This window comes from Leptidea sinapis, chromosome 23 (assembly GCF_905404315.1).
Source record: "Leptidea sinapis chromosome 23, ilLepSina1.1, whole genome shotgun sequence".
Classification (NCBI taxonomy): domain Eukaryota; kingdom Metazoa; phylum Arthropoda; class Insecta; order Lepidoptera; family Pieridae; genus Leptidea; species Leptidea sinapis.
Genome location: NC_066287.1, coordinates 11,659,667 through 11,675,113, shown reverse-complemented (window position 1 = coordinate 11,675,113; position 15,447 = coordinate 11,659,667). Strand labels below are relative to the sequence as shown.

General features: G+C 33.2%; 1 protein-coding gene and 1 long non-coding RNA gene across 3 annotated transcripts; one reads left to right on the top strand and one right to left on the bottom strand.

Moving 5' to 3' along the window:
- Positions 1-5,142: 5,142 nt before the first annotated feature.
- Positions 5,143-8,487, bottom strand: LOC126971132 (SPRY domain-containing protein 7). Its single transcript, XM_050817291.1, has 4 exons — positions 8,269-8,487; positions 8,014-8,184; positions 7,139-7,453; positions 5,143-5,532 (listed from the first exon to the last, which is right to left on the bottom strand). Exons 1-4 carry the CDS (start codon positions 8,369-8,371, stop codon positions 5,435-5,437), a joined length of 687 nt encoding a protein of 228 aa, XP_050673248.1. The 5' UTR covers positions 8,372-8,487; the 3' UTR covers positions 5,143-5,434.
- Positions 8,488-8,713: 226 nt separating this feature from the next.
- LOC126971137 (uncharacterized) lies at positions 8,714-10,902 on the top strand. Of its 2 annotated transcripts, none has more exons than XR_007730825.1 (5): positions 8,714-8,952; positions 9,055-9,416; positions 9,675-9,786; positions 9,919-10,336; positions 10,539-10,902. It is a non-coding gene; the product is annotated as an uncharacterized LOC126971137 (long non-coding RNA). The 2 variants fall into 2 exon arrangements; XR_007730826.1 differs by having other exon boundaries at positions 8,725-8,823.
- Positions 10,903-15,447: the final 4,545 nt, after the last annotated feature.

Sequence of the window (15,447 nt, the reverse complement as noted above, 5' to 3'; positions counted from 1 at the left end):
CTCATCAAAATACGACCTTTTCGAAAGTGAGTCTAGAGCGTGCAATCTGGAGATACACTGCGTATCTGAACTTCACTCCTATAGTGAAAACTTGTTAAATATGGTCGAGCAGATTGGCAAAACAGCGGGGAACCCAATCAAAGGTCATATTTCTAAATGTACGCGGATAGCAAAGCTCAATAAAGATTCCCCTCGTCCTAGAACTGTTTTGGTGAAATTTTTCAGTCCAATCATTAGAGACCAGTTTTACGCTAACATAATAAAGTTTAACTGGATCTGTAACTCAAACCTTATCACTATGTACCGTGTATTTGCCGTCTAGAACAAGAGCATACTTTAATTCTTGGACCTAAATTAATGTCTAAGGTTCTTAGCAATGTCGGTAATACGCAAGTTATCAATTGTTCGGTTTGTTTAAGTAAGTTGGACAAATACCATCCCCCGTTAGAAATTTCCGTAGACTTGGGTGTCGAGGAGTTGGTCACCTCAAAGAGGTGCAAGAGGCCAGATTAGAGATTCTTTTCAGCCAAATACGATCAGGTCAATAGTGACCTTAAAAAGATTTCTTGGGTCGAAGTACTCTCCAACAGTTTAGGCGTTAATGGCATAGTGTCATGTTTCTATTCTTTAATTAATGATATTATTTAAACACGTATACCATTAAAACCTATCAAAAGTAATCAATATCCACATTGATACACTAGAAACCTAGTGAAACGAGTCAAGGAAAAAGAGAAATATAGAATTCGATTCAAAAAATTTGGCTACCCACTTGATGAAATCGAGTTCAAGTTGCAGAGATTTAGGTGTGAATTACTTATAAATTCTTGCTATAAAAGGTATACCGACAGGGTAGAAGCTAGTATAAAGTCACACACTAAATATTTCTGGACCTACCTGAAGCAACGACGCAAAAATAAATGTGAATTTCCTGCATCTATGGTTTACAATAATCAAACTTTTACGGATGGTGTTAGTATATGCGATTAATTTGTGAATCATTTCTCCAGTGCATATAGCATGTCTATTTCAGATTTTTCATCCTCTTCTGACCAGATTGATATCTGGTTGGCTGTAGAGTAAAATAATGTCTGATGACAGCATGCATAATTTTAATAACGTTGCTGTTGTGAATAATTTAACTTTCTCCATCGAAGATGTTAAAAAAAGCTCTTAAATATTGACATAAATAAAGGTGCCCCAGCAGATCAAGTTCCACCAATTTTTATCAAAAACTGTGCTAAGAGTTTCCCATTACTATCATATTTAATAGATCGGTATTAGAGGTGGTTTTCCCTAAGATATGGAAAGTTGGTCTTATCGTACCTATTTTTAAAGATGGTGATAGAAGGGCTTTCACAAAATATCGACCAATTTCTAAGCTGCCTATACTGGCTAAAATATTTGAGTCACTTGTTTGCCCTCATATTAACTGGCATATGAAGTCTATTTTAACCATGAGGCAGCATGGCTTCTATAAAAAAAGATCCACTTTGTCGAATCTACTCCCTTATGTTGAAAATTTATCATCTCAAGTTGATAGAAATATACAACTAGATGGACTATATACGGATTTCTCTATAGCGTTCGACCTAGTCGACCACAACATTCTTATTGAGAAGCTAAAGTATTACGGTTTCGTCGGAAATATTGTTAACTGGTTTGCCTCTTACCTAAGGGACAGACACATGACAGTAGTTTTGGGTGGTTTCGAATCTTCTATTTCTTATACACTCTGGAGTGCCATAGGGATCCATTCTTGGTCCGGTGCTTTTTAAAATATTTATCAATGGCATAGTAAATTGTTTTGTCAATTCAGAAGTTTTGCTTTACGCCGATGACCTGAAAGCGTTTAGTGCGATCAACTCTGTAAAGGACTCCTACTTGTTGCAGGATGATCTAAAATGTTTAAGTCGCTGGTGTATTGCTAATAAAATGGTAATTAATCATAATAAATGCTATTGTATTTCGTTTCATAGAAAAGTTCATCCGTTCAATTTGTGTATAGCATAAATGGCAATGATGTTCAAAATGTAAATAATATTAGAGACCTAGGCATCGTTATAAATCATAAACTAAGCTTTATTGCTCACATTGATAATATATGTACGAAAGGCTGCAAAGGCTTTCGGAATTCGAACACTAAATTATTGTTGTTTAACGCTCTCACCAGGAGTACTCTTGAGTACTTATGCTTCAGTTGCCTGGAATCCTCACTAATGCACATTCTATGAGAATTGAACGAATCCAAAAGCGCTTTCTGCACCATGTAAGTTTTGGCGATAAGTTATACAATATAAATTCTAGCTACTATCCCAGACTCCGACACTATAACTTACTAAATCTGTCGGATTGTAGAAAACTATTAGACCTATGTTTTTACATAGACTTCTCGATGAAGGCTTAGATGTGTCTGACTTATTTTATAAAATATCTGTAAGAATTCCACGGCCGTATAGTCGTGTAAAAAACTATATGCCTTTCAAAGCTGGCGTCTTAAAAACAAACCTAGGGCTCTCAGCACCTATCAATACGATGTTTACTTTATGTAATAGTATAAATAAAGTTCTCGACATTGATATAGTAGATGATACTTTTCCTAAATTTAAAAAGAAGCTAACGGACCACTTTCGATCACAATATAGTGACGAAATAGTATCTTTGGAATATTTCATAATATTTCATTTTTTTATTATTTCAGGTTTTTGAAAATTTTTTATTAGGTTTTTTTTTTATTTTAATTCTAAGTTATCTCAAATTGTGTATTATCTGTTAATTGTACTAGCTTTTGAAAATTTTATTATTAGTTTTTTTTTATTTCTAAGTTAGCTCTAATTGTGTATTATTTGTTCATTGTACTAGAACCAGCTAGTTGACTGTTATAACTTGTTGGATCTTATATTATATTTTCCCTCTTCTTTTTGTAAGTTGTATCTCTTTTGCAAGCTGTGGCAATCTCTAAGTGGGTTTACAATTTAACAATAATTTGTAAGTACCTCATTTTGTTTAGTTTAATAATGATTAATTGTAACCTGTTAATTGTCCTTAATAAATAAATAAAAAAATGGTCCTTCCAGCAAGACTCGGCGCCGGGTCATAATGCTCGGTCACCGTAATCTTGTTTGGAAACGAACGTTTCGGACTTCATCAAAGCTGAAGACTGGAGAGCCAATGGAGACCACTTCGAATAAGCTTTTTATATTTTAAATTGTTTTATATTTATGTATTAAACTAACACACTGTAATAGTTATCTATGCAACTGTTGTGTAATAAGGGTAAAATAATAATAAGTATTAAAACACGAATGTGCGTTATCTAACTATGATATGCGTATCACATGAGTGTTTTTACACCTAATTATCAACAGTTGCATACAAGAAATTATCTACACCCATAATATGAATCCTCTAAAAGATTCTGAAACAGTTAGCTTGCTGCTAACATTAAAACGGCCAGTCCTAGTAGTAACCTAATATCATCCATTAGTGATTATATACAAATAAACTAAGTATTAATGAAAGAATTATTGATTTTGCTACTAATTTACATTTTGTATAGTGCAATTATTAAAATGTTCTTGAATATTATGTTCTTTTGCAGCGTTTAAAATATCTGGCGGTGTGCTGTCAAAAACGAATCGCTCATTTTTTGAAAACAAAACACTAAAAATATCGAAGAAAAATGGCGGGGATTCGAATAACCTACTTTATTTATACGGCGCGCGGTGTTCTGGTATTGCGCGCGTAAACGAAAATGTTCTTTTTTTGAAATTCATATATGTAGATACCAAGTATCGAGGATTTACGTTATTGGCAAAAATTAAACACTATTGCCAAAAGAAAAAAAAATGAGAAATGCGTGACTGTCTGTTGGAACTCTTTGCGCATGAAGGGATCGAAAAAAAACATGTTATGAAATTCAGTACAACATTACAACACTCGTTTGGATGATGTAGGTAATGGTTATTAGGACATTTGGTGTTTTAATATTGGCAATAAACTGTTTCAGAATCTTTAATAGAGAATTTAAAGCATGGGTGTAGATAAAAGTATTAAATGTTATTTACAATAGAACATTTTTCTTTTCTTTGTTTCAGTATTTATGGCAGGACCTGGTCGGTATATTATGTAGTAGATTTTGAAATATTATTTTTTTAAATACTTTTTTTTTAATTCCTTTGAATTACTTATATTTAACATTTCTATTTTTTTAAACCAGGGGTACTCAAATACTAATAAGCATATATTAATGCACTTGGTACGAGATAGTTAAAGCCCTGTATAAACTGTCTTGCAAAACGAATAGGTACAATGCAATTGTACCTATTTTATTTAGGTTACAAAAAAAATATGACAGTAAAATCAATATTCTATTAATAAAATTAGATGATCTCTATACTGATGCAGATAAAAGATTTTTTCTAGAATGTTTATTTATTGATTGAGATTTACGAACAGCATAAGCAAGTTTATCATTTCGAAATATAATAATAACAATATTGACACACTTTTACACAAATTATCTTGACCTAAACTAGCCTGTACTATGGGTTCCAAGACAATTATATATTTAATACAATATACATACTTAAACATACATAAATACATCCATTACTCGGAAGCAAACATCAAAATTCATCATATAAATGTAGCAGTATCTAGCTCAGTAGTTTGGATCACTGGCAACTGGGCTATATGTATCGTCAATATAATTGTACGGATACAGTAAACGTGAGGAAAATGAGACTTTAAAATACAAATTACCTACATGAAAGTAAATAAAAATGTTTTTGGCACAAAGGCTATGGCCATTGCCTCTAATTCGTTAAAAGTTTTGTCTGCAACATTCACCAATGTTTTTTCGATTTTCAAATTCTTGTGTACATTTATTTGACACTCTTAAGGTGAATGAAAACATTGTCAGGAAACTCTAATACAGGATAGGCTTATGGCATCTTTATGGGAATGTATATGGGTAACTTTTTTTAATATACAAGCACCAACTAACGACCCAATAAGTGTTTTACCAGCATTCTTCCCACTTCTGATCAACCAATAATATTCACATCTAAGGTCAGGATATGATCACTGAACTCAAACTCAAACATCATCTCTTATCAACTGATCAAAATTCTTGAGGTCTTTAAGCTTAAATCAATTTATTCAAATAAAATCACAGTGTTAACTCGTTATTCAGATATCTACAAAAATAAATTCATGGAAAGGTCCTATGTATAGACGATGTATTACTTAAGTCTATATGAATATAACATACAAAAATATTGGATATAATGATAAGATTTGTTATTTAGGGTGTACATAAGTCCAATGTAATAATTGGTAATATAACACTTTACACTTAGCACACAAAGCAATAAGAGTCACATTCGCACAAGAGTTACACACGACAAGGACTGTTTGAGATCATATCATGTTAAAGGAGCGATTGTTCAACCATTATCTTCTCATATCCAGTTGGCGGTGGGTACCGGAAGTTATCAAGTATTATGTCCAATATAGCACCATCATCAACTGAAAATATAAATTCATTGTTATAATTTCTTCACATATTTGGGTGTTATGCGTTTTATGAGTAAGATTCTATTATAAAAAGAAAACCCCAGAAGGTAAAAAAAATATTATAATAATATGGTAGTAATAACTTCAAGGTTGGTTTTGTGGGTATAAATGATCCTATGAGTTCACTGTGATAAATAATATCCAGTTAAATAAATCCTTCACATGCCAAAATTCAAATATATTCAAGTAATTTTGATAATTCTGATATTCCTTGTGTGATGTTTCCGGGATGATATGACATGGGTACCCAAAAAAAAAGCCCTTACGCCTTCATTAAAGGCCGGAAATCCTGTGATTCCTCTGGCGTTCATTAATTCCGCAAGAGAATGAGAGTCATGATGATCACTTAAAATCAGTTGACCTACTGGTCCTCCTTTAGGTACTCCTTTATTTGTCGTCTGTCTCTATAAAAAAAAAAAAAGGGGATTTCAGTATCACTTATTGAACTTCAAAATCTACCACTCATTTGAAATATGTCTCAGATCTGAGAAGAACCTGGGAAGAAGGAGGCGAAAAAAAAACAGTAGGATTATTTTTAAATAAATTTGCATTACACTAAATTTATGCACCACAAGTATTATAGGCTGGGGCAACCATTGCATTCCCATGGTCATCACCATGTTGTTATAAAGTTAATGCTATACGAGACTTTATCACACAAATGATGTGCCGGTGCTCTCACCAACCTCGCTATAAAATTCTGTTTGCTTTGTTCAACTCTCAGATTGACTTATTTCAAGTTCTTCACCTAACAATACTTGGAAGTTTGCAAGCTTCAGGTTTGCAATTTTGCAATAATTTTATCCATTATTTATTATCTATTTGCTCAGTAAATGTAAATATTTTTATCCATTTTGAATTAACACTGCTAAAGGAAGACCACATTGTCAGTTGTTGAGTTGTATGTGGGGGTCAGCAAACCTATACATACCCACGATTTTGTTGTGTGTATTTTTTCGTGGGAAAGTGTATCTATGCATATTATTTTACGTGTAGAAAAACAATGATTATAGAGGTGAAGAAAGTGATTTCAGGGAATTTATCTGAAAGCGATTGAAACAATTTATTATAATGAATACACATTATTTGAGGTTGTATGGACAAAAATAAATTAAATCATTAATTCTTTTAGTGGATGTTCGTCATTAAGACAGCCAACCAACATCAGACGACAACCATAACCCCAATCCAAATGGCATATAAAGGATATGCATTGAGAAACTGTAATAATTTCAGAGTACATACATTAACCTTCCCAAAACGGCAGTGCCCCAGGGCAATAGATATTTCAGATACACTACTCCCTTACCAAGTTCTGACCCTTGATTTGTTTATAAGATGGTTTATTTTGCATCGTCTTACAGCCTGTTCCAATAACTTTCTGATAGATTCACTTAAATCATCCTAATTATAAGAAATATATTGCTACACATAAAATAATACACATTGATAGAATGCTGCACAAGCGCCAATATCACACTAATCTACACCATATCAGAGTGTGCCTAATCACTTAGGTTAATGACTTTGAATTAAAATACTAACAACAAATATTCACCATATAATGCTGGATAAACTGTTCCTCTAACACTTCGAACTGGTATTTCCAAGTTCTTTCCATTAAGAAAGAAGTTCAGATCTACATGATCATATGCAACACCTATTACATCTCCCTCAACTGGCATTGTAGCTATAACACTGTTTCGATCTTTTTCTTTCATTTCATTTTCTGGATCAGTTGGTGCACCAGTTGATACCAGGATTTCAGTGGTTGGTGAATCACAGGCAGCAGGTTTTAAATGATACAGCTCTTCATTATTGTGGCGTACAGTACCATCACTATTTAAGCACCAAGACTCTTTGTCAACACCGCCTGAAATTTATCATTATAAAATTTAAGAAGGCCATACACCTAAGAGACAAAAATTGTTTTGGTGAATTTCTATTAATTTACAAATTTATCAATTTTTTTGACAAATATTGATCTTAGTCACAGTATATGTGTATAGTAAAAGCATGTTATAACAGTCTAGGACTTGTAATGACTGTGATTAATGTTGTAAATCACAAGGTGCTTCACTGAAGAGTGCAACATGGACAATAACGAATCATTATTAATTTATTATTATTATCAATACTTGACTTATTATTTACTTATTTTTATTATTCTAATAAAAATTTAAATGAATAAAATACTAAATCTGCTCATTTACTGCGGTATTAAGGCAAAACAATGTTTGCCAGGTCAGCTAGTATATACATATATATATATATATATATATATATATATAATATATATATATATAGGACTATAATTGACTGGCAATAGATCATATCAAGCAACAATAAACCATATGGATTAATTTAAGCAAGTGGAGGACACTGTGGTGTACATATTATAGAAAGATAAGATAGGTAAGTGTATAATAATACCATGTACACTATTCATATCTGCTTGTCTTGTAGCAAGTCCTACAGCCCAGACACCACCTTGTTGTAGTTTTACTTCAAAGTATGCCTTGTTTTGTACTAACGGTGCATTCCCTAATACGCAACCAGAACCGCAAGCTCTTTGACCGCCTTTAACAATCACTACTTCATGACCTGCAAGCATTTTATCAGTCAAATTATTTTATAATAAAAATATCTAATTTAATTTAAATAAAGTCGAACTATTTAAATAAATACCCATATGAACAGTATCTAATTGAATCGGGCTTTCTCTTACTCGTAAAGGAACACTAGGAGTAAGCGAAAACCCATTGACACAGTTTTTTAAACAGCAAAACATTGCAGAAATTGCTACTATTTAACTTTTAACAGAAAATCAATAGTCTCCCTTTATTTTGCATTGATTCATTTTGTAAATATGAATAACTCATTACTCAAACAGAGCTACAACTTTCAACCAATGTCTTTTATGACAATTGACATCAGTTTGAAGTTTGAACTTTCAGATTGAGCCAATAAGAATTCTAAAATAGTTGTCAAATGTCAAGCCTCATTAGACATTATGTTAGTAGCGTTCAAAACCTTCAAATGTACAGTGCCACAAGGGTCTTTTGGCGCGTGGCCAAAATTGGTACTAAACGGCGCCATATTGCCAAACGTCATTTTGGCAGTTCGTGTCACTCTTGCTTACTCCTCAAGTTTACTCGAACATATTTGTGGTTTTTTGTGAAAATATTGAATTTTAACATGCCGAAAGTGATCAAAAGTGATGTCAGAGAGGTGTTGCTAAAGGTAAAAGAGTATTTCTTAAAAGAAAAACAAGCTACAGCTCCGATTATTCCATTTGTAAAGGTAAATGATCGAGTCGCCGCTGCTTTTTTTTTTTTAATTTATTTAGTGGCACAGTCGCCGCTGCTACAGGTTAGTGTTGCCAACATTCTACATTATCAGTTTGGCTAAAATATTTAAAATATTATAGGAATAAAAATAATTGTCATGTCAGATCTTCCTACTTATTTTCAGGCATATCACTGCGCACAATGACAAGAATTATAGGTGAAGGAAGATTGGCCGAAGCTTCATCAAGTAAAATTGTTACACCAGGGAAGAACAGGAAAAAAAGGAAAGACAAAATATTGATGGATGATTTTGATATTAGTGTTTTGCGGCGTAAAATCCATGAATTTTATACTAAGATAAAGGAAATTCCTACAGTGAATAAATTATATTGTGCTCTTAAGAAAGACATTGGATTTAAAGTCAGTCGAAAAATTCTCAGACAACACATAAAAAAGATTGGTTTCCGATTTAAGAAGTCAAAAAGTAATAGGAAGGTTTTGATTGAAAGAAATGATATATCTGCTTGGCGAGCTAAATACCTGCAGGTAGAGTATCATATTTTTAAAAGGCATAAAAGGCATTTATTTTCTCAAAATTGATTCCTTTAGAATTCTTTTTGATGTCATTTCTTATACTACTACCGCTTCGGAAACAAATGGCGCTCTGAGAGAGAAGAAGCGGCGCAAGAAACTCTCCCAGCATTCTTTTTTTTGCGCTCTTTTCAATAAAAATAATATTTAGTAACCTTGAACCTTAATAACTTGTGTATGTATGTAACAGAACGATTGTCTTCTATGTTTCAGGTTTTAAAGGACAATGATGAGACACATAAACTTCCAGTTGTGTACTTAGATGAGACATACATTCATTCTGGTCTAACATTTGGAAAATGTTGGCAGAATGATGATGGCACAGGTATTTTACATCATAATGTCCAATGCCAGTAAGACAAAGTGGTCCATTAGCAATAAACAACTCATAGCCTGCCATTTATCTTCTTCCGAATCTTGTTTGTTTGTTATAGTTTATGAATTCATTTATTCACAGATGGTGTACTGAATCCTATATCTAAAGGGCATGCTGCAGGTTTATAATAGTCCATGCTGGCGGTGAGCAAGGCTTTGTGGAGAATGCCTGCTTGGTATTTAAATCACAAACAAAAAGTGGAGATTATCATGATGACATGAATCACACAAATTTCAAAAAATGGGTTACTGAAAAGTTAGCACCCAATTTAAACCAACCGAGTCTTATTGTGATGGATAATGCTCCATATCACAATACAAGCATAAACAAAGCACCTAACACAAATTCAAAAAAGGGAGTAATACAGGAATGGTTATCAAGAAATCATATTGAATATTTACCACAATATACAATACCTCAATTATTGGAAATTGTAAAAAGAAATAAGCCGGAACCTGTTTATGCTATTGACGCCATTTTAAAAGGATTAGACCACAAGGTATTTTACTAATATATTGTCACCTAATATAATATTAACAAATATATTTTTATTTAATCTCCGGAATCGAATGATAACAGTTTGGTATTTAAAGGATACAAGATTACTTCATGCAATAAAAAGGTATTCCTAACTGCTAAACAGCTAACCGACTTTCCTAACCTATTCCATTTTACCAATTATACCTTGTATTTATTTGCAGGTATTGCATTTACCTCCATATCATTGTGATCTCAATCCCATTGAAATGGTCTGGGCTTCAATGAAACGCAAATTGGCTATGGTGAACATTGGGAAACTGGCTAATGAAATGCCAAGTATGGTAATGAATGCATTTAATGCTATTACTGCTGAGGAGTGGCGCAATTATTGTTCGCACGTCAAAAAAATACAAAAAGAGTATCACATAAGGGACGCGCATTTGGACGTACCATTCATCATAGACTTAGCCTCTGATAGTGAAGAAAGCAGCGATGGTGAAGACGAAGACGAAGAATTTGACGATATTCGACCACTTAATATTGTACACCTTGATCATAATTATAATAAAATTATTTGAAACATTATTCTTTTTTGCCACCATATGCTTATGTTTGATGAATGATAGTTATATAGGGATATACATGTATACTTTTATAGTTTACCATTTCCTTATGTTCTAACAGTTAAAAAAACTTAAAATTCTACACATCCTATTATCTGATATGTTCACTAGGCCCTAAGATTTCGGGATAGATACATATGCATGTTCTTAGTTTAAAATTAAAACTACCTATAGTATCTCTTTCAATTGGACCCTAAATTAGGCAATTTTTATTCACCGGTAACCCCAATTTCACTGTCGCGCCCTCCTGTCAATGTCACTCACGCGCCAAAAGACCCTTGTGGCACTGTAATAGTATTTCAAAACTTAAGACTCAATTTCAATTTTTACTTAGGCCTCAGAATAATGACACTATAGAAGTAGTCTCCACGTGCCCCTTTTGCATAGCAATAGTTTTGACAGGAGTAGTTTTAGGTGTTGTCATATTATTATTATGATTAATATTACCCCTAACGGAATTACATCTTACGACACAAAGTCACATACTCAACAGATGATTGGGAATGTAAATGAAGTAAACACAATAACGAAAAGCATGTCCTGATAATTATATTTATTTTTAAAGGACCATAACATAACAAAGAATTAGTAATATTATGAATTAATGAAATTTCTTTATTCATTTTGGTACAATTTGTACGCTTATGAAAGTCAGGTTTGATGCCATATTATGCCTTATTATCAAGAGACTACTAAGAGTTTACAAAAGTTATTTCAATAGTATTATGTGAAAACTACGGTCAGAACTGTAATAATGATCAGGAAACATATTGTCTTATTTCTATTCACATGTATTTATTTTTTTCTTAAACCTAAGTTTTTTAATATGTATTAAAAACTATGTAGTTAGTCATTCATTTAATACATAATATAATTTTTATAATAAAAACAAAATGCATAGACGTACTTTAAAAAACTAGATCCACAATCGCATAGTAAAAGGTCGTCAAAAATGTCAAGCGGCGTTGTATATACGTATACATTTACAACAACAATACAACTTATACAGATTACATTAAAACATTCATTTAAATTAGCATCTTACTTGGTGGCAGTAATGTTCATAGACTGTATATTGAATACCCTTAAAAGAAGCTCATTGTTACTGACCACTTTGTCTTTGAGTGGCGTTGTTTTCCAAGGGCTGTCAAAACAACTGAACAAAAGCTCAGCCTAATCGACGCGTAGGCTGAGTTTTGCTTCAGACAATTATTAGCGTGATTGTTGTTTATTGTACGTCAGTGACAAAATGCAATAAAAACTTAAACTTAGAGTGCGTCCGGCAGCGGTGACAGGGCTGCAGATAACTATCTATCACTGTATGTTTTGTGCCATCCGCCTAGCGAGAACCGCTTCATATAATGATCGAGGCTCTTTGCCTCGCCTTTGAGACCGTTCGTTAAGACTATCCGGACTATGATCGTCGAGCGAACGTCTCATATGTCGGTTATCTCGTTAGCCAACTCATTTTAGATGTCGTTTGGTGATACACATCATCGAAGGCTGACTTGTGCCTTCTGCCTTAAGACCGCAACATTGAATACAATTTATCAATAAACAATACTATAATTCAATCTCAGCAGGAAGTTGCTTCTGCTTTTGAGATTTTTTTTTCTGACATTCCAGTTTCTATCACAAGCACTCTTGTCTCCTCCACCAGTGTTGCTGAGTCACTTCATCTGGAAAATGTTAAAGAATGCCAACAAACTTTCAATTTTAGTTTTGTTAGTCCTGGAGAAATAATTAAAACTTTTAAGTCTCTCGACATGAAAAAAACTGCTGATATATGGGGCATTTCTGTTAAAATAATAAGTTCAATAATTGATGTCATAACACCATATCTTCCAATAGTCTTTAATAATTAAATTTAATTATTAATTAAATTTAACTGACCTTCTGAAACATAGTAAAATTACACCAATATTTAAGTCGGGATGCTCTTCTGACCCGAATAACTATCGTCCTGTGTCGGTTTTGCCGACCCTTAGTAAAATTTTTGAAAAATTATTTTAAGCTAAATGTTTACTTACTTTAACTCTCATAAGTTACTTCATTTGAAACAATTTGGCTTTACTGGGGGACGTTCAACAACGGATGCAGGTGTTGAGCTAATCAAGAATATTTTTGATGCCTGGGAGGAATCGCAGAATGCACTTGGCATCTTCTGTGATTTATCTAAGGCTTTTGATTGTGTTCAACATTCAACGCTGGTCAGGAAGCTATACCACTATGGCATAAAATGTACTGCGCTCGATCTTCTGACTTCATATCTAAAAAATAGAATTCAGAGGGTTGACGTGAATGGCAGGAGATCTCCTGGGACTCCTCTCACAAGGGTCTATTCTTGGACCGTTCCTCTTCCTTATCTATATAAATGATCTTCCTAATCTTATAGAGAAAAAACATAAGGTAGTATTGTATGCGGACGACACTTCACTGTTTTTCAAAGTGAAAAGAAACCAAGCTATGTATGACGAAGTGAACGATATTCTATCTGACATCGTGTACTGGTTTAGCGCTAATAACCTACTGTTAAATAGCAAGTAAACTAAATACATTAAATTTACCGTACCAAATGTCCAAAATGTAAATGCAAATGTTTTGTTAAACGGAGAGGTGATTGAACCGGTGGAATCTGCTATATTTCTTGGCATAACTCTAGATTCCAAATTACAATGGGGCCCCCATATTGAAGAATTGGCGAACAGACTTAGTTCTGCAACATACGCGGTTAAAAAGATTAGACAATTAACTGACATAGATACGGCGCGACTACTATACTTTAGTTATTTCCATAGTATTATGTCCTATGGTATATTGCTATGGGGCAACGCTGCCGATATTAATACAATATTTGTGCTGCAGAAGAGGGCTATTCGCGCTATTTATAACCTAGGTCCCAAAGCACCATTGAGAGCAAAATTCAAAGAAATCTAACATCTTGACTGTTGCTTCTCAATACATTCTTGATAATGTAATGTATGTTGATAGGCACATAAGTGAATTTGCCAGAAACTGTCATAACCATAATGTTAACACCAGGAACAGGCATAAACTTATGATGCCTACTACTCGGCTAAGTCGAGTTAGTAAGTCTTTTGTGGGGCGATGTATATTCTTTTACAACAAGATCCCAGAAAATGTTCAAAAGAAAAGTATTACGTTATTCAAAAGAATTGTTAAAAAACGTTTGTGTGGTAAAGGTTACTATAACATAAATGACTTTCTTAATGATACCACAGATTGGGAATGGAGTGACCGCCCTGAGGCTATTAAATAATAAGTTTAACTGTACAATATTACTTTGTAAACATATTTATTAGATGAAAAAAAAAGCCCGCTGAGTTTAATAATAATAATAATAATCCTTTATTCAACTAATAATATGTGGTACAAAATGTTTTTGTGCCCTACCCTCTGCGATAGGATATCCTGAGTTGCAGAGGCTAGGTCCTTCCGAAAGGCTATCCATTATTAAACATAATTAGCAAACTCACTAAAAAGAGGTATGTGTGTGTGCGTGTATGTGTATGAGTGCGTGTGTGTGTAAGTGTGTGTGTGAATGTGTGTGTGTGTTGCTGTATGTGTGTGTGTTTTTTTTTTTTTTTTTTTTTTTAAGTATTTGTTGTGTATGTCAAACTGTGCACAAGATTAAATAAATGTTTGTAATTGAATATTAAGTTCTAATTTTAAGAACATTTTCTGTATCTTCGTATTTTAATACTATTAGCCATGATTTTAAAGATTTTGTTAACGAGAATTTATTTACTTTACTTATATTTTTATTATATTTACTGAAGTAGTTGTAAGCGTATGCCGAATTAAATTCATACTGTGACTGAGCAAAGCCTGTTTTAGTGATTGGGGTACGAAATGTGTTTATTCTGTTATTATCATTAGAATTTATATTACTTTTTACATGAAATCTTGAAATTATTCCATAAATATATTGCTGACGGACACTAAGAAGTTTACTCTCTTCATGTAATTGGTTGGTTGGGTACCTAAACGGCTTATTGAAAATTGTTTTTAGTAGAGTTCTGTGCGCTCGTTCTAACTGAAGCATAAACGTTTTGCCAGCTCCACCCCACGCACAAATGCAATAGGTCATGATTGGAACACAGAGAGATTGATACACCATCATAGTTGTCTCGACTGGTGCCACGTCTCTTAGGTTTCTAAATAATGGAATGAGACGTTTTATTTTATTTTTTGTATTATAAATGTGGGCCGTCCAATTAAGGTGTTCGTCTAGCGTAACACCAAGGTATTTTATGGTTTCCTCTTTGGCTAGGATGTTACATTTACAATAAGATCGATTGTTTTTCCGGTTACAAGGATACGTGTGTATTGGGAGAGTAAATTGTCCGTCAGGATATTTCTGTTGGAGATATTGAAGCACATATATTTAGTCTTAGCAGTATTGACAGTTAGTAAACTATTTTCCAGCCAAGACGTGATTTGGCTCAATCCTTCTTCAGCTAACGATTTCACGTCATCCCACTGA